The sequence below is a fragment of the Heteronotia binoei genome, chromosome 12 (assembly GCF_032191835.1).
Source record: "Heteronotia binoei isolate CCM8104 ecotype False Entrance Well chromosome 12, APGP_CSIRO_Hbin_v1, whole genome shotgun sequence".
NCBI classification, from domain to species: Eukaryota; Metazoa; Chordata; class Lepidosauria; order Squamata; family Gekkonidae; genus Heteronotia; species Heteronotia binoei.
This window is the reverse complement of record NC_083234.1, coordinates 64603199-64621674: the sequence shown is the minus strand read 5'-3', so window position 1 is coordinate 64621674 and position 18476 is coordinate 64603199. Positions and strand designations below refer to the sequence as shown.

The 18476-nt window shown below is 45.3% G+C and overlaps 1 protein-coding gene across 1 annotated transcript in view; it reads right to left on the bottom strand.

Annotated features, from left to right (window-relative positions):
- Positions 1-18476, bottom strand: part of PAPPA (pappalysin 1) — a 334943-nt gene that overhangs the window by 150879 nt on the left and 165588 nt on the right. Inside the window, exon 10 of the mRNA XM_060251617.1 lies at positions 10252-10445. Coding sequence (XP_060107600.1) covers positions 10252-10445 — 194 coding nt within the window. The remainder of the gene's footprint in view (positions 1-10251; positions 10446-18476) is intronic.

The following is an 18476-nucleotide window of genomic DNA, read 5'->3' as shown; positions in this document are numbered from 1 at the left end:
TGCAGTCCAGGCCCCTACCTGGTGGAATGAGCTCCCACTTGAGATCCATGCCCTGCGGTACTTATCAAGGTTTCACAGGGCCTGTAAGATGGAGTTCTTCCACCAGGCATTTAATTAATCCAGCGGGTGTCCTTAAAAGTCACCACTTCTCCCAGCATTTCACCATTATGGTGTTATGCTATGCTGTTAGCCATCAGTTACATGCTGTTTATCACCCATGTCTGTCAGATTGTTTACTGTGCTGCTCCTGTTTTGTAATGCCTGTTTTTATATTATTTGAATTCTGTTTATTGTTGTAAGCTGCCCTGAGCCTGCTTGCCGGATAGGGCGGGATATAAATCTAAAAATTAAATTAAAATTAAGGAGCCCTTTCCTCCTTGTAGGACTGCCAGCTCTGAGATACGACATTTCTGGAGATTTGGGGATGGAGCAGCAGAAGATGGCACACATGGAGGAAAAGGGACCTTTGTGAGCCATAATGCCAATCCTCCAGAGATGCCATTTTATCCAGGGAAGCTGATTTCTATAGCCTGGAGATCTGTTGTAATTTTGGGAGATCCCCCAGCCTGAACTAGACACTGACAACACTACCTGTAATAAACCTTCCCAGCAGAGGCCTACCTACTATGTTCTAATGAAATGAACCTTCCAAGGAATCTGAAGGCTACAGCTGCAGGGTTTTATTCTCCAATTTCAATTCCTCTTTTCTTTATTGCAATAAATTGGGGGGGGGGGGGGAGAGTGCTGTAGGTTAACTGGAACCTATTTAGAGACATTAGATATATGTTATATATTTTAATGATAAAAGTGCTGTTTGAGACTGTAAAACTCCTAAAAGAAACTAAATTGACCATGATTTTACACAAATTCACCACCTCACTGGTTGAAATAGAAGCTGCAGAACAGTACCTCCATGGCTAAACAGAACTTCCTTCTTCAGAAGCAATATCTCTTTGAATTTGTCCAGTTGATGAGGGGGGCAGAAGGGGGAGGTTTTAGTCTCTTTCTGTAGGCATTCCAAGGACATCTGGTTAGCCACTCAAGGAAACAGAATACTGAACTTGAAGGGCCACTGCCCTGACTCTGATCCAGTATCTTACAGCATGCAAACCTGCAGGTGGGCTCTTTTCCTCAAGCACAGGAACAGCTTTCTTCAGAGGCCTCTTGGATGTCCTATGCAGCGAGAAACCCAGATCCAGCTGTCTTCCTTGCACAGTGAGAAGGACACTCCCTGAGGTGCTTGTGATGGGACAGAGACCCTTGTGGTCTATGACTGTTTTACAATCTGCTTTCAATTTTTCAAAACATACTTGAGCAGCTTCTGCAGAGTATGAAATGGTAGGCCACACACAGTGCAGCACTTGAATATTCATGCGCAGGTGTTTATTACACATGCATGCTCAAGACAATTCATCCACCGCCGCCCCTCCATTGAAAGATGGGAGAAACTATGACGAACAACAGTGCTAGCCATCATGCTTAACAACACTGGAGGAAGGCTTCCCCAAAAGGCAAAAAGGAAACAAAACAATGATGGGCTAGAGACAGGGTCCAGAAAATAGGACTGTCCCTGGTAACTAGAGACACTCGGAGCATGCAGAAGTGTTTAAATACTTAAATGTGCCGCATCCTTCTCTTCTTATGAAATGACCCCTAAAGCACCAGTCCCTGAGGCCTAACCCCTTCTTCCCCGCAGCCTCAAATGCCAGACATGTCTCCGGTCGACTGAAATGAGACAAATTATTGAGTCTAACATATCGTAGGGGAACTGGCCAGCCAAACTGCTAGGAAATTATGCAAGAGACAGCAGGCCTATCCTGTTTCCTCGATGCCAGGGCCCCTTAAAATCCCCTCCTCAAGACAGGACAGGGTGGCTTCTCTCTCACCACCACAGGGAACGTGCCGTGCCAGTGTTCCCAGCTGTGGGACATGGAAGAAAACTGGCAAGCTGCCCAGTCCGAGGAACGGAGAGTTTCACATTGCAGCGGATTTAAGCCATGACACACAAGGGGCTTATTTGTCATGGGCCTGGGGCCGGTCAGAGGACAGTCAGGCCACTATGCCTCTGACGCCAAATCTTAAAGCTGTTTGAACAGAGTCTGGATAGTAAGGGAGTTAGAGCAGCTTCAATAGCCAAAGGTACAAAGCAAGATGAAGGGCTATGGTTCAGTGACCAAGCATGTGTGCTTTGCCTATAGGAAGTTCCAGGTTCCATTTCCCATTAAAGACTCTCTCATTTCCCATTAAAGGAAGACCTTTGCCCCTAGACCGTGGAGGGCTGCTGCCAATCACTGTAGAGAACTCTATGTTAGGTGAGCCACTGGACTGATTTACTGCACTGCAGTTTTATATTTTCCAAGTGCCTCTGCCCCATTTCTTAAGGCCTCCATAAGATGCTGAGTCAACCCACAAAAGGATTTATTTCTCAATGAACCTGTGGACTGTTATATGATAGGCAGAGACTTACCTGGCCAAATGTTCCATCAGAAATGAAAGAAGAAAAGAAAATATTCACTCAATGTATAAAACAAATTCAGGGAGAAAGCTAGACTAGAACCCTTCTCTCTAACTGTTTTTGTTGTGGTTGTTGTTTGTGCCACTGAGGAAGACACAGTGAGGATGCAGGTTTAGCAGCTGAATTAGAATTAGGCCACAGTGAAGCAGCAGACACACACCAGGTGGTGGATTTGGGGTCCAGATGCAGTAGAAGGGAAATAGGACCGGCAGCTCACTAGCCCTGTCACAGCTCTCATTAATCCTACGAAGACAGAGGTCCTTTGCTTGGGTCGCCGCGGCCCAGGGAGGGGGATCCCCCTGCCGGCTTTTGATGGTGCGTTGCTGATGGCGGCGGACAGGGTCAAGAGCTTGGGGGTGCTATTGGAGCCTTCCTTAAAGATGGAGGCTCAGATAGCAGCCGCTGCCAAGTCCGCATTTTTTCATCTTAGGCGGGCAAGGCAGCTGGCCCCCTTTCTGGAGCGCGACGACCTAGCAACAGTGATCCATGCTACGGTCACCTCGAGGTTGGACTACTGCAATGCCCTCTACATGGGGCTGCCCTTGTCTCGGACCCGGAAACTGCAGCTGGTGCAGAATGCCGCGGCCCGGCTGCTATTGGGTCTCCCAAAGTGGGGACACATCCGGCTGGGTCTCCGGACTCTGCACTGGCTTCCAGTGATATACCGAGTCCGGTACAAGGTGCTGGTTATTACCTTTAAAGCCCTATATGGCCTGGGACCTGCCTACCTGAAGGACCGTCTCTCCCCACATGTTCCCCAGAGAGCACTGAGGTCAGGAACACAAAATCTCCTCACTATCCCCGGGCCAAAAGAAGCCCGTTTGAAAGCCACCAGAGAAAGGGCTTTCTCCGTTATGGCCCCCGTATGGTGGAATCAGCTGCCGGAAGAGGTGAGGGCCCTGCGGGACTTGGCGCAGTTCCGCAGGGCCTGTAAGACGACCCTCTTCCGGCTAGCCTATACTTAGCTAGGACGACAACTCGATGTAACTGGCCAGCCATCTGTTTACAGGAAATTGAAATATTCTGTTTTTAAGGTTTTAACTGTTTAAATATTTAATTGTTTTATACTTGAAATTGTTTAAATTTTATGTTTGATTAATTGTTGGAAGCCGCCCTGAGCCATTCGTGGGAAGGGCGGGATATAAATCTCGAATAAATAAATAAATAAATAAATTTCCATGGTGCTCTCTCACCCATCATTACACAAGTGAATTGTATCAACCCATTACAAATACTAGAAAAGCTCTGCTGGATCATATGAAAAGGTCCATCTAGACCAACATCCTGTTTTTCTGAGTCATCAGAAAATTTACCAGGGCTGCAGTCACACTGGCAGCTTGGTGCAGTTTGGGCACACCCCTAATTACTCTGTTGCATTTTGTGATAGAGATTTTCAATTAGATTCCCATCCTGATCTGGCTGCACCATGTACTTCTTCCATGGTTGACTATTCAGATAATTATTGCATGTGCTGCGGTTTTTTTTAAAAAAACCAACAACAACCATGCACATATGCTCTATCATTTTAAAAAAACAAAACAGGAAAACCAGAACTAAAGGTTCACATTTCCAAACCGGTTTGAGCGCGCACAAGGGGAGTTCAGACATCCGGCAATACGGGATGAATGTGCAGGGATCTGAAAACAGCAGAATTCATCTGCTGTCTATTTACTCAGTCTCCAAACTGTCTTATGATGGGATGAGTATGACTGAGGAATGGCTGCCACATGTGGGTGTGTGAATGAGACCATTTAATCTGTTAGGGTAAATCAACAATATTGGGCCAAACTGCCCATCTGACCACAGCCCAGGAGGGCACAAAGGCAGCAGCTGTCCTCTGGTGTCTCACGGCTAGATTGCCTCTCAGCATGGAAGTGCCACTTGAAACTATCATGGCTTATAAGAGTATAAGTTTATCCTTCCTGGATCACATGAAACATCCATCTGCTGTGCCATTATGCTTCCCACAGTGAAGAAGAAGAGTAAGGTTTTTATGCCCCATTTTCTCCACCCTAAGGAGTCTCAAAGCAGTTTACAATTACTCTCCCTTCCTCTCCCCACAACAGGCACCTTGTGAGGTAGGTGGGGGCATAGAGAGTTCTGAGAGAACTGTAACTGGCCCAAGAGATCACCCAGCAGACTTCATGTGGAGGAGGAGCGGGGAGTGGGAAATCAAACCTGCTGCTCCAGATTACAGGCCGCCACTCTTAACCATTACACCACACTGGCTCAGGGGTCAGGCAGATGCCTCTGGGAAGCCCACTAACAGTGAGGGAGACAAAGGCAATATTAACTTCTGTGTCTGTGTATTTGCCATTTACTATTTGTTTACAGCTTCAAGTACCCAAATGTCATGAGCTGTTCTTGCTAAGACAGGATGGGCAGCCTGGTCTCAGCAATATGCCTCTGGACACCAGTCAGATAGGATTTTGCAATACCTAACCGTTTTTATTTTTAAATATTTGTCCTCCATCTCTGGAAAAAAAACAAACTTGCTTGCAAACCCCAAAGGGAGCTTTGCTCTCTGCAACTGTATTATGTGCCTTTTATCTATTTTACTGTAGGATCCACCGCATAACACACACACACAAAAAACAGGAACAGGGTGTACTGGCCCCTTTGGTACTCGCTCCTCTCTTCCCCTTAGATGACTTGTCTGTGTACTCTTGAGAGAGGCAGAAAGGGAAAAAAAAGATTCATTCTCAAAACCAAGAGAAAGGTAGGAGGGGGAAAAATCCCTCGAGGGATCAAATATAATTGCCTGGAATCTCCTCTGACATCTGACTGTGGTTCTCTTTTGCTGCCACTCTTCACACAATATCTGCTTCAAGTTGTTAACAACAGCCATTTTAACAAACAACTTTGAGTCAAACTACATGCGACGTTTGCAGCAACTGGAACTTGCAGTGTGTTTTTTGAGCCTAAAATGTGGACGCCCGTCATGGAGTAGAGCCGAACTGCTGGAATGCTTAACTCTTCCCTATTGTGCTGTTTCCCTAATTAAAAAATGCTCTCCCCTTTTTTAGATTGAGCCTCCCCCCAAGGAAAAAGACAGGAACTTATATTGTGCCTGTCTTTCCCCTACCTCTAGTGGGGGCTAAAAATAGCTCAGAGATTGTTGGTTCCAGTTAAAGAAATAGGGATGGGGGCTGAGATGTAACCTCTTTCCCTAGTGCCCTGGCCCCAATTTCTACTCCCTTCCAGCTGTTGTTGAGGCTCCAGAAAACAAGCCTGGAGTTCCAGTCATAGAACTCCAAAGCAGCTGTTTTCTCCAGGGGAACCGATCTCTGTCATCTGGAGATCAGTCATGATTCTGGGATATATACAGGCCTCACCTGGAGGTTGGCAACCCCACCCAAGATAATATGTATTTGGACTCATGTGATGGCACTGACGGATGTTGAGGGAATGGGGAGAAATCATAAATAGTTCCTTCTTTCAGAATAGGGGCAGGGAAAGCTGCCAAAGCAACTGGGGAGGGCAACATGGGCTGTGGGAAGTAAGGGAGGAGAAAGTGCTCAGTCCTTGTACTCTGCAAGCAACCAAACATCCTCTCTTGCAGGGCTGACTTCACTCCCACCTTCAGTATGGTGAATGGGAGCAGAGGACGCTAGAGGTATGAGTTCCAGTCCAATTGAACCAGATCTGAAAGGGGGCCACTGTAGTAGAACTTTCAGAGGACTGGGAAGGCAGGCAGGTGGATCCCAGGCCTATAACTATGGTGGGGTCCAGAGGATATGGCTCACTCTACCCTCACCCTACTGGAAATTGGCTGGCCCCACCACTTACGGCTGGCATCCTCACTTTCCCATGCTTGCCATGGCTTTCTTGTGCACAAGGAGAGGGGGAGAGGAGTGCCTGGCTGGGGGGCTGGAGCAGGCGGTGGGGAGCTGCACCGCACTTGCACCCCTGATTATGTCAGCAGCCACCGGGTGCTGCAAGGCATGCAGAAGACCTGGCCAGTGCCCAGCCCCTTGGCTCCCCAAACAAAAAATTCTCCTATGTGCTCCACCAAATTTGAAATCCTGGCTATGGCCCTGTTCATATTAAAGGGAAACAAACACACGCGAGAGGGGGAAGGAATGGCCTTCAATGTCCTCCCCTTTCCCCTAAATTCCCTGCACACCTAGTAGGAAAACAGCCACAAAAGACAAAGGTGAAAGTAGAACAAAATGTGGGTCATCAGAATTTTGCTTTGAGATAATGGCAATAGGAATACAGTAACCAGTGGAAAGGTCTTTCCCCCACCCCTGTTTTACTTAATTTTCTCGCATTTTCTCATTTTAAGGGCCTGATTAGAAGGGATGCTTTGAGATCCAAGAGGGAATCATTAAAAGTATTTTCTTTTAATGACTAAGAATGGCTGCGAAGGGCCCCCACAGAGAGTGGGGCTGAGGCACAGGAATGGGAGTGGGGAGAAGGTGCATAATCCTTCCAGGTCTGGGTTGGGAAATACCTGGAGATTTGGGGAATGGAGCCTGAGTAAGGCAGCGTTTGGGGCATAATGCCATGGAATCTAACTGCCAAAGCAGCCATTTTCTCCAGGTGAACTGATCTCTGTCACCTGGGGATCAGGAGGTCTCCAGCCACCCCGTTTCCTGCATTATTATCCCAGGAAGAAGGGAGGTAAATTTGCAGGACAGAAAAAGCAAATACTTCTTCCCTGACTCCATAATCCAGATCTGAATGATGGTTGGGCAGTGCTACTAATAGGGTGGTGGAGGACAGGAGGGCCTGGCGTGACTTGGTCCATGGGGTTGCAAAGAGTCGAACTCGACTGTGCGACTGCACAACAACCCGAGCTTACTTGTTTTCTTCTTTTCCTGTCCTTTAATTTCTTTCCACTTTGTGACATTTATAATGTATTACAGGCAATTATTCTGAATTGTAAACTGCTTTAAATACAACAGCACAAAGGTGGTGAAGAAATCAAATAAAGGAAAAATACATGAAAGGAAGACCAGCAGACAAACGCTTATGGATCATTCATTCACAGAGGTATAAAGAACTAGGATCCTTCCCAACAAGCTTGATATCTGAAATCCTGTTCTTATATAATCCAAGGCTCCCCAGTTTATTAGAACACCTTAACAATGTAAATTTCTGTCTCTTGAAACTGGACAACCAAAAAACCTTCCCCCCCAAAAACCCAAACCCATGCTTTTGACGCTTCTACCACCTTTACCCCATTATTAATCTAAACTATGGTTAAAATCCTCCTGACTACTTAAGAAGAATGCAGAAGATTAATTTGCCTCAAGGAGAATAAATGCCCCCAAAGGTAGCATGATTGTCTTCTACAGGCTCAAAGTGTACCTTGAAATTGTGAAGGTGCTCACACATTATCTGGATAGCTGAAACTTTCCAACGTTTACCCTTGTAATAGTTTATGAGTTTAGTACCTCATAACTAGGTTTCTTAGAAGCCAGCACACCAGCACAGAGCAAGCCAAAGCACACAAGAGATGGAATGTTGGCTCCGGAGAGTTCCATTGGCCCTTCAATACAGTTGAGTCAGGCATAGATGGGGGGAGGGGTGTCCAGTAGCAGCCAAGAACATGTACCTACACTTGCAGAATGCAAGCTGAATTCATTAAGAAACACCATATACTCAAAATGCCTCTGTTTACTAAAGAACAGTTCCTATTTTCTGTTCCACATCTCTGATAAATCACTGTCTTGATTTTATCCTTATTTTGCCTTTCAGGAATATTAGCTTTTGTTAGTGCAACTTGCTAGGGTTCTCATTCCTCAGGGTTTTGTTCCTACCTCAGTCTTTCGAAGCTAAATCTCTGAATGGGGGATGGGTGCATCTTGTATCTAGCACACATATGCTGTGCGCATGAACTCTAAGGCATCACATCGTACATAGCCAGGGCTTTTTTGGTAGCAGGAACTCCTTTGCATATTAGGCCACACACCCCTGTTGTAGCCAATCCTCCAAGAGCTTACAGGGAGCTTCTTATAGGACCTACTGTAAGCTTTGGGGGGATTGGCTATATCAGGGTGTGTGTGGCCTAATATGCAAAGGAGTTCCCACTACAATAAAAGCCCTGTAATAGCCTACCATTTTATACGTTGCAATTGTCAAGGTACACTTTGAACTGTTAGGAATATATATGTAGAACCATTATGTTGTTTTGTATCTTTAACCAAGAAAAGGAACATTCCCTTGGCATTTAAATTTAAACTCAGATATCTTTGGCCCATTTTTTGTTAGTGACAGCAGTGGATTATTTGAAGGTCTTGTTTCCTTGCGCTCAAAGCAAGGTTATGTGGGGTCAAAAGAAAGGCTTAGCATTTCACTGCACACCTCATGCTCATTTTCCTCAGAAAAATATCTTTGCATATATGCTTTGCAACTACCTAAAGTGATACACACATACCTGCCTGAAATCACAAATACCCAAACAGACATCTAACTATCCTCATGTCAGTTTGCAAAAAGGGAACATTCTCCTCCTCCCAATCCAAAGGAAACAAACCAATGGTGAAGTTAAATGAAACCCCCAGGTGCAGTAGCAGTATACATTCACAGACATTAAGCTAAATGGAATTTCTGTGTTCACAGGCACTGAGTATCAGTTGTATGTCCCATAACAGCAAAATGTGGGTAACTGTGGTTGCCTTCAAGATCTTTTATGCTTCCTGAAGGCATCTGGTGGTTTAAGCACTAGAAACAGGACCCCTTGGTCTGATAACAGCCAGATAGCCCATATATACTTGCTTAGGTGGGTTTGTCAGCAGTTACTAGCTATGAGAGTTGAATGTTCAGAGGCAGTTTACCTCTGACAACTAGATGCTCGAAGACAGGAGGCAGAGGTGGGTCTTTATACCCTGCCTGTGAGCTTCCTGGAGGCATGTAGCTGATGAATGTTGGAAGGCGCAAAAACCCCCACAAAAAACAAGAGTAGTCACCCAGTATGAAGGATGGGCTTATAGAACCATAGAGTTGGAAGGGATCACTAGGGTCATCCCATCCAATCCCCTGTACAATACAGAAAATTCACAAGTACCTCCCTGCCACACCCCCAGTGATCCCTGTTCCATGTCCAAAAGATGGCAAAAACCTCCAAGATCCCTGGCCAAATGGGCATGGAGAAAAATTGCTAACTAACCCCAAAGTGGCAGTCAGAATTTCCCTGAGAACGTAAGAAAAGCCCATGAGATTTAAGCACTTATGAAATCCTTCCTGCCCTCCTAGCAGAAAGAGGATGCTGGACTAGATGAACCTTTAATCTATCCAACAGGGCTTTTTCTGTGATTCTCTGGAAATTCCCATGGCACCTTAAACGCTAAAACATTATTGGAGCATACATTTTTGTGGACTTTCCTTTTGTTTTTTCTGCAACGGACTTAAACCTCTATCCCACTGGAATATGTCCGTTTAGAGGGACTAGTATTGTGCTGATTTGTACTCATGGGTGCAACATGGAGATAATTTTCACCTTCTAGGTAAAATTCTGGCACCTCGCATTAAACACTAAAGAGGGAGACTAGGGTGAGACAGGATGTGGGTCAGAAGTCTCTTTTGCAATCAGCGCAACGGTGCAGGTCTTGAGGAATCAGGAGTGCCAAACTCATTTGTTATGAGGGCCGGATTGGACATAAATGAAACCTGAATCAGCCCCTGGGCCATTTGACACCTCTGGAATAGACAGACATCCAGCTTGGGGAATTAATTGGGCGCATGGATTCACAGTATGATCAAGGCAAGGGCCTTCCAGTCGTTCTTACCTGGTTTGCTGCTGGCTGCCCTATGACCACCCATCCCGGGCATCGCTCATCATGGTGTGAGACAGACACATTTGAAGCCCACTGGTCCAAAAAACCTTTGGGGGTATAAACCCCACAGTCAATAATGCTGGTCATCTGCTCAAACTCTTCACACACCCCATCACCGTCATGGAAGTAACACCTGCTCGGTTCATCTGCAGGGAACAAAATAAAAGAAAAAATGGAAACAAATGCCATGTCTCTCCTGTAATAAGCAATGGCAGTGTGTTCTTTGACCTAATGAGCAAATGGGAACAATGCCTTCTGAAAACCCAAAAGCTCTTGCCTAAAGAATAAATTATGCAAATTATAACAGTTTGCATGGATTTTCTCACTTGGCACAACATATTACTGCTTCCATGAAGTCTGGTTTTCATAATTTCTCCTCCCACCCTTTCTGTCAAGGACTGCGTTGGCAGAGGGCAAGGAAGGAGATGGAGATGGAGAATTGCTAACATATGTATCCAAGCCTGTTTTGGAGTCACAGATTTCACAAGTTTGTCTGCAGCTCCACAATGCATTCACACTCATGGTATACTAGAGAGGGTCTCACTCCCTTGGTGAAATCAAGTTATCTGTCCACAAAACATGCAAACAGCTCAGCTTTCCTTCCGAGTCACTTCTGGGCTTGGGATGCCATCAGAAAATCTGTAGAATACAAAATAACACCCCCGCTCCAGGAGAGAAGATAACAAAAAAGCAAATTAACTGCTGGCAGAATCACTGTGAGCACCAAGGGAGAGTGTACTGTCCAACTCCCAATGCAACTCATCTACTGCTGTGGAGTCAGGACAGCAACAATCTTCTGGCCAACAGATAGAAAGAAATCTCCATTCCTCACATCTTTTTTCTCTCCCTTCTCAGTGCCCTGTACACTATTGACATTTCAGCTGCTACGGCAGCATCTGCGCACCTTGGGAAACATAGTTCAGGTCAGGGGTGGAATTCTAGCAGGAGTTCCTTTGCATATTAGGTCACACACCTCTGATGTAGCCAATCCTCCAAGAGCTTACAAGGTTCTTTTTTGTAAGCTCTTGGAGGATTGGCTACATCAGGGGTGTGTGGCCTAATATGCAAAGGAGCTCCTGTTAGAATTCCACTGCTGGTTCAGAGCACCTAAGGATAGTAGGAAGAGGAAGAAGAGATTTTGGGGTGTGGGTTGGATTTACAGTCAAAGTTAAAGAATTTGGAACTGCAAAGCTAACTTTGAAAATGAAGGCAAGATATTGCAAGATATTGACGTCTGCATTGCAAATATGGGGTATTATAAGCTGCAGAGGTGTCTCTCCAGTATAGCATTCATTTAGTGCTGGCTAGGCCTCAGATTCAGTGGGAGCTCACAGGAGCGCAACTCCTGAACCTTTCTGAGAGTTCCACCTCCTTGTCCATTGACAGCTACATAACAATCCCTGGATGAGCTCCACCACCTATTTTTCTACAAAGCGACCCCTGGTGCTGGCAAAGTACAGGAAGAGCTCTTTTAGAATTCACACCCAATCAGGAGAAGTTGAATTAAATTAGTGTAAATTTGCTCCCATTGGTTTAGGGCTGCCTATAAAAATGCAGCTCAATTCAGAAGATCCTTCCAGCCACGGTTTGGAGGATTTTCTCTCCTCTCCACTAGGATGCAGTTTTCTGCTGTGTTTCCCAGTTAGTACTAACTGCAGCCTGCAGTGACATCCAAATCACGGCCAACTGTGCTTACTGCTTGCGCTCCAAATCACAATCAGAAACCCAAATTACAAATTACATGAAGATAGATCCAAGTAGTCAGCCGTTGGTCTGGAGTAGTAGAACAAAATAGGAGTCAAGTTGCACCTTTAAGACCAACTTAGTTTTATTCAGAAGGTAAGCTTTCGTGAGCTCTCTAAGCACACTTCATCAGATGAGGAATTCAGTACAGTGAGTAAAGCCACACATAGCTGGTAGTCAGCGGCTCAGAATGCAATGAGTAAGTCACACAATCCCTCAGCCTGGCCTACCCCCTCAGGGTTATAGTAGGATAAGCCCCAAGAGCCTTTAAAGCACAGTGATTTACAAGGTGATAAATACATGTGATTGAGTGGATAACTGATCAGCAGAACAGACCGGCACTTTGGGCCGACTCAGAGACACCTCAGAAAACGACTAGAAAAACCCTTCCAAACACAAACATCTGCCACCTGTCCCCATCCCATACTAACCCGTCCTCCAGCGTCCTGAGAGTGGCTCAAAAGCTGCCCTGAGCCATTTGTGGGAAGGGCGGGATATAAATTCTAAATAAATAAATAAAGCTACCACTTCTGGGAAAAGGAAAGGTCCCCTGTGCAAGCACCAGTTGTTTCCAACTCTGGGGTGACGTTGCTTTCACAACATTTTCACGGCAGACTTTTTACGGGGTGGTTTGCCATTGCCTTCCCCGGTCATTACACTTTCCCCCCAGCAAGCTGGGTACTCATTTTACCGACCTCGGAAGGATGGAAGGCTGAGTCAACCTTGGGCCAGCTACCTGAATCCAGCTTCTGCCAGAATCGAACTCAGGTCGTGAGCAAAGAGTTCAGACCACAGTACTGCAAATTTTTGAACTGCACACCTCCTTGGCATCTGGAAGTGGAAGGGTGCAAGTGAGGCGCCTTGGCAGTGTAAAACCGCATCCAGCTTTTTAAAAAACAAAATGTGCATGTCTGCACACATCAGTGCATGTGCATGCGCATGACCACTGAAATGTATGGGACCCCCCCCCCCCAAAATTGAGCAACGAGAATGGTGTGAAATAGCTGTCTGATTGTGCCCATGTTGCCCCATGGATGGGATGGGGACGGCTTGGGGGGATCATGTGGAGGGTCCAGGGCAGTTCTTTTTGAGCCAGCTCGATTTGGAACACTTCCCACCTGCCCCTAAATGCCCATCTGTTATCACCCTTATTAATGAATACATACCAAGCTGCCTCAGGCCACTGGCCAGTGTAGCCTGGTACTAGCTACCCTGGCTGGCAACAGCTCTACAAAAAGTCAAGCAGAGGTCTTTCTCAAGTCAGCTACCCAATGCCCTTTAATTGGATTTTTCCAGGAATTGAAGCCAGAACCTTCTGCACCCAAAGTGTGAGCTCTGTCACTGAGTGGCTAGAATTGTTAAAGTTCTCTCAGGATTTCAACTGCTCTCCAGTCTACAGAAATGAGTTTCCCTAGATAACCTGGCTGCTTTGTAGGATGGGCTGTATGGCATTACACTCCACTGAAGTCCCTCACCTTCCCAACCCCATCCCCAAATTTCTATTCCCTCCACCCCTAAGTCTCCAGGAATTTCTTAATCCAAACTTGGTACCTTAGCTGTGGCCCCTCTTATGATGAAGCCACCTAATACTGAGTCAGAGCATTAGCCTGCCTGGCTGAACATTGTCTGCTTTTGCTGGCAGAAGCACTCCCAAGTCTCAGGTAGGTCTCTTCCATTATATTCTTACTTTCTGAGGTCCTCTTTGCAGCTGGAGATTAGGCCCACTACATTCTTCTCTATGCACAGCACGTGCTGTACAACTCAGCCAGGGCCCATGCCTGCATGCAGTCTAAAAATATGCCTCTTTCAATATGTGGGGTAGTGCCAAAAATTTCCACGATAGTTCCTATTAAGCTGTTTCATGTCATAGGTTTACCTGCACGCACACACATCGCATGCAATGTGTGTACTACTGACATGAAGCAATACCAAGCATAAAATAAAATATACATAACAGAGAAAAGAAGAAGAAAAACTATCCCTGCTCAGGGAGAGAAAATAACAAAGAAGCAAATTAACTGCTGGCAGAGTCCCGCTGATTTCAAAGGCCTCCTGCCAGCAGCAGAAAGACTCCGGCCCCTGGTGTTGTTCTTAAATGACACTTGCGAAACATGGAGTTTAGCAAGGGCGAGCACTGCCAAACGAACAGCCCCAGAGACCAGAGGCCTCTGTTTACCCAACACAGCACAGAACGGCGTGGGCAGTAGCAGAGGAAAGGGGTCCCCTGCAAGCACACAAGCATCCTTTGCACCAGTCAATGAGACGCTAAGCTGAACTGAAGAGAGCAAAAGTCAAGGAGAAATTGAGTTATGCTCCACGGGTACCATTAACAGCAGTGTGTGGAAGGCATGAATAGTAATTTTCTTCCGTGCATTTCAATGAACAGGACTTTTAACAATGGACCACTGGCCAGAGAGCCCATTTGGTGTAGTGGTTACGAGTATGAGCTCTAATCTAGGAGAACCGAGTTTGATTCCCCACTGCTCCACGTGCAGCCAGCTGGCGTGACATTGGGCCAGTCACAAGTTCTCTCAGAACTGTCCTCTCAAGAGCAGTTCTTTCAGAGCTTTCTCAGCCCCATCTACCTCACAGGGTATCTTTTGTGGGGAGTGGAAGGGAAAGAAGATTGTAAACTGCTCTGAGTGAAGGAAAGGTCCCCTGTGCAACCACCAGTCGTTTCCGACTCTGGGGTGACGTTGCTTTCACAACATTTTCCCGGCAGACTTTTTACAGAGTGGTTTGCCATTGCCTTCCCCAGTCATCTACACTTTTTACGGGGTGGTTTGCCATTGCCTTCCCCAGTCATCTGCAAGCTGGGTACTCATTTTACCAACCTCAGAAGGATGGAAGGCTGAGTCGAGCCAGCTACCTGAAAACCCAGCTTCCACTGGGGAGCAAACTCAGGTCGTGAGCAGAGTTTAGAACTGCAGTGCTGCAGCTTTAACACTCTGTGCCAAGTGAAGAGCATGGTATAAATCCGATTTCTTCTTGTTTGGGTATATAATTCAAATCCACACCAACTGGCCTTACTTTCCAGGGACTGGCCCTGATGCCTGGTCCATATTTTAGCCTATGCGGGATGACTTTCTGTTGTTACTGAGAGTCGCTAGTGTTATAATTCTTTTTTTCATGGTTCAGCTCCCTTCCTGGAGTTTCTAACAGCTGAATCTCAAAGCTGATGGACGGATGTATTGCAACAGTACATACATATATGAGCATGTAGGTAGAGGTAGTCACTTTAGGCTGGGATATTTCTGGAGATTTGGGGCTGGTGCCTGAAGAGGGGAAAATATGGGGGGAAAGGTAAATGGAGATGTGATACTACAGAGCTCCCTCATCTGAAACTGCTATTTCCTTCAAGGAAAATTATCTCTGTCTGGAGATCAACAGTAATCCTAGGTGAACTCCAGGCCCCCACCTGTAGGTTGGCAAGCCTTTGTGAAGGTCATTTCAGACACTGACTTTGAACTATAGGGGGACTGTTACATATTGGCTTATACGTCTGTGGACAGTGGGGCCATGACAGCCAATGGATACAGCATACAGCCAGAGTTCTCAGCAGTGCGTAAAAATGTGGGCCTTTTTTTAGCAGTTAGCATGCCAGTCTACAGTTGAGGAGATCTGGATTCAAATCCCCATTCTATGAAAGTCACTGGCAGACCTTAGGTCCGTTACTAACTTTCTGCCTGACCTAACTCACAAGTTCCATGTAAGGATAAAGAGAGACAATCGTGTGAAGAAGAACAGGCTAAAAATACCTAATTAAAAAGAATAACTGAGCCAACTGGTCACTGCAGCATGCTCCATATTCCCAAAGAAGAAGGGGAAATAACAGTATATTAAGTGGTTTTATTACTTATCTAATTTCTACCCTGCCCTTTGATTCAACAGGCTCCTCGAGGGAGCTTACATAAAATAATAAAATACAAGTAAACAAACCATTAAACCATTAAACAAACCAAGTAAACAAACCATTAAACCAAAACATATAGCTATAAAAATATCAAGAGACTGCGTCGAGATTTTGAGCAACAGAAATCAGCAGCTAACTTTTCAGCTAAAAGCTTTTGTGGAAAATAAATGCTTTTTGTCAGCCCCTGACAGCCAGGAGAAAAGTTGCTAGACTGGCTTCCTCAGGCAGGGAGTTCCACAGAGAAAATGTGGCTTCAGAAGAAGCCAGCTTCTTATCAGCATCACCTGATCCCCAGAAATCAAAGGAGAATCCAAAGGGGGAGAAAAAAAAACAGATGTTGAAACTGACCAGATTTTTTTTTTGAAACTGACTAGCGCTGCCAAGACCCATTTTCCATACTGCTGATTACTGAGGGATTCTCTGCTGTGTTATCGACCACTGTGAAAAATGGGAGAGTCACACAATTTCATAATATGGGGTAACATGTTGAGTGTACAGAATGCATGGTAGAACCCACTGGCACTGCAAGCTGTGATTGTTAGCAGTGTATGTGTATGTGTGTGCACACGCCTGTGCAAAGTTGGCTGCCAAAATGGACCCCCTCTCTCCCCCAAAAAACATCTTTGTTCACTAAAGCATGAGAGCAGAAAATGTTTTCAAAATTGTAGGCTTCCCATCCTATTCCCTGTAAATCTCATTTCATTTTCCACTGACGATTCCCCCCTCTATTTTGTTCGCATGCAACACTGAAATCCCCCCTTTTTTTTGCACTGTGGATGCTGCCATTTGCCTCCTCTCCAATCCCCCTTTCAAGTCAATACCAGCAGTGAACAAAACATCAAAGCTACTTTTAAACTTCTCTTCTTTTATTTTTTATGCAATGATCCGAGACTAGCAATAATCTCATATCGCTAGACTCATACCATTTCAGTCTGAAAATGCCCATTTCAGTTTTGCTACCTCCTTGTGCAAACCCAAGCTGAGTATTTTTTTGCACAATTTTCTGGTTCCTTAAGTTGAAAATTTCCTCATATGTTGTACTAAATCCGTAATATAGCAGGTGTATAACTGATGCAAACTGTATGAATGCTATCTAAATTGTGTACAAAAACCATTTAAAAGGCATACAGAGTACAAACCAGAGTAAAGCAGAGGATGAATTCTGTTAACCAAAGTATAGGTAAATGTAGTCCCCTATGCAAGCACCAGTCATTTCCAACTCTGGGGTGAATTTGCATCACGACCTTTTCATGGCAGAGTTTTTATGGGGTTGTTTCCCATTGCCTTCCCCAGTCATCTACACTTTTCCCCCAGCAAGCTGGGTACTCATTTTACGGACCTCGGAAGAATGGAAGGCTGAGTCAATCTCGAGCTGGCTACCTGAACCCAGCTTCCACCAGGATCGAACTCAGGTCATGAGCAGAGTTTAGACTGCAGCATTGCAGATTACCATTCTGCACCATGGGGCTCAAAGTATACAGAAACATAAAAAGAAATGAAGCAAGGCTTAAGCAGGGTACAATGCCATAGACTCCACCCTCTAAAGCAGCCCTTTTCTTTGGGGGAACTAAGCTTTGTCATCTCGAGATCAAATGTCATAGCAGGAGATTTCCAGGTATCACCTAGAGGTTGGCAACCATACCATGGTTCTAGTTCTCTGTACTTTGCCATGATGGCTTTGCGGGTTCCTTTGTATTGTGCATGCCTGCTGTATAGATTTTATTCAGTATTTACCTACAATGTACCTCACTGGCACATATTACATATAATGCTAGTTTACTGTACAGAAATAATGCTGAAAAATAATGTCCATCTTGAAGAGAAAAAAACCTGATGTGGGGAATCAAAAATGGTACAAGAGTACAAGCCATACAAGACAAAAGCACAGTCAAATCAGGGATTCTTCTGGTTGAAGCATAATGGAAGAGAAATTCAAAATCATCTCTACTTCTCATAGGTTTATAAACCTTAGAAAATTTACAGCGGCAACCTTTTCCCTTGCCCGATTTCCACAATGCTCAGAATTCCAAAGTAATACAAGAGTAATAGCAAATAATAAGTAATAATCACAGCAGGGAATTAGCCTCTGCTTTGTTCAAAGGATGGCTGTGAACCCAAATAAGTATAACTGTCAGTAGGTGTCAGAAAACTCAGCAGCGGCTGCTCTGAGTTGAGTGCCATCCAAAGGGCAGAATCCCCTGTTTACTTTTCTCCTTAATTTATACAGTTAAATAACATTGCAAGAGCCAGAGTAAATCAGATCATTATAAGTCAATTACTTAATTACTCTGTCCCCCCCACCACACACACCTGCTTCCCCACTCACCCTCCTCCACCCCCACAGCATCCAATCCCAATGCTTTAGTAGCACTGAGTGACTGGGAAATAAGATGGGGAAATAAGCTTGACAATTTGGGTTACGAAGTTTAATTATTGCTTTCTTCTGCACCTTTGATACAAATGTACACCTAGCACTTCAGGGGGGGCGACATGCAGAAGGTTAGGTTACTGATATCCTTTT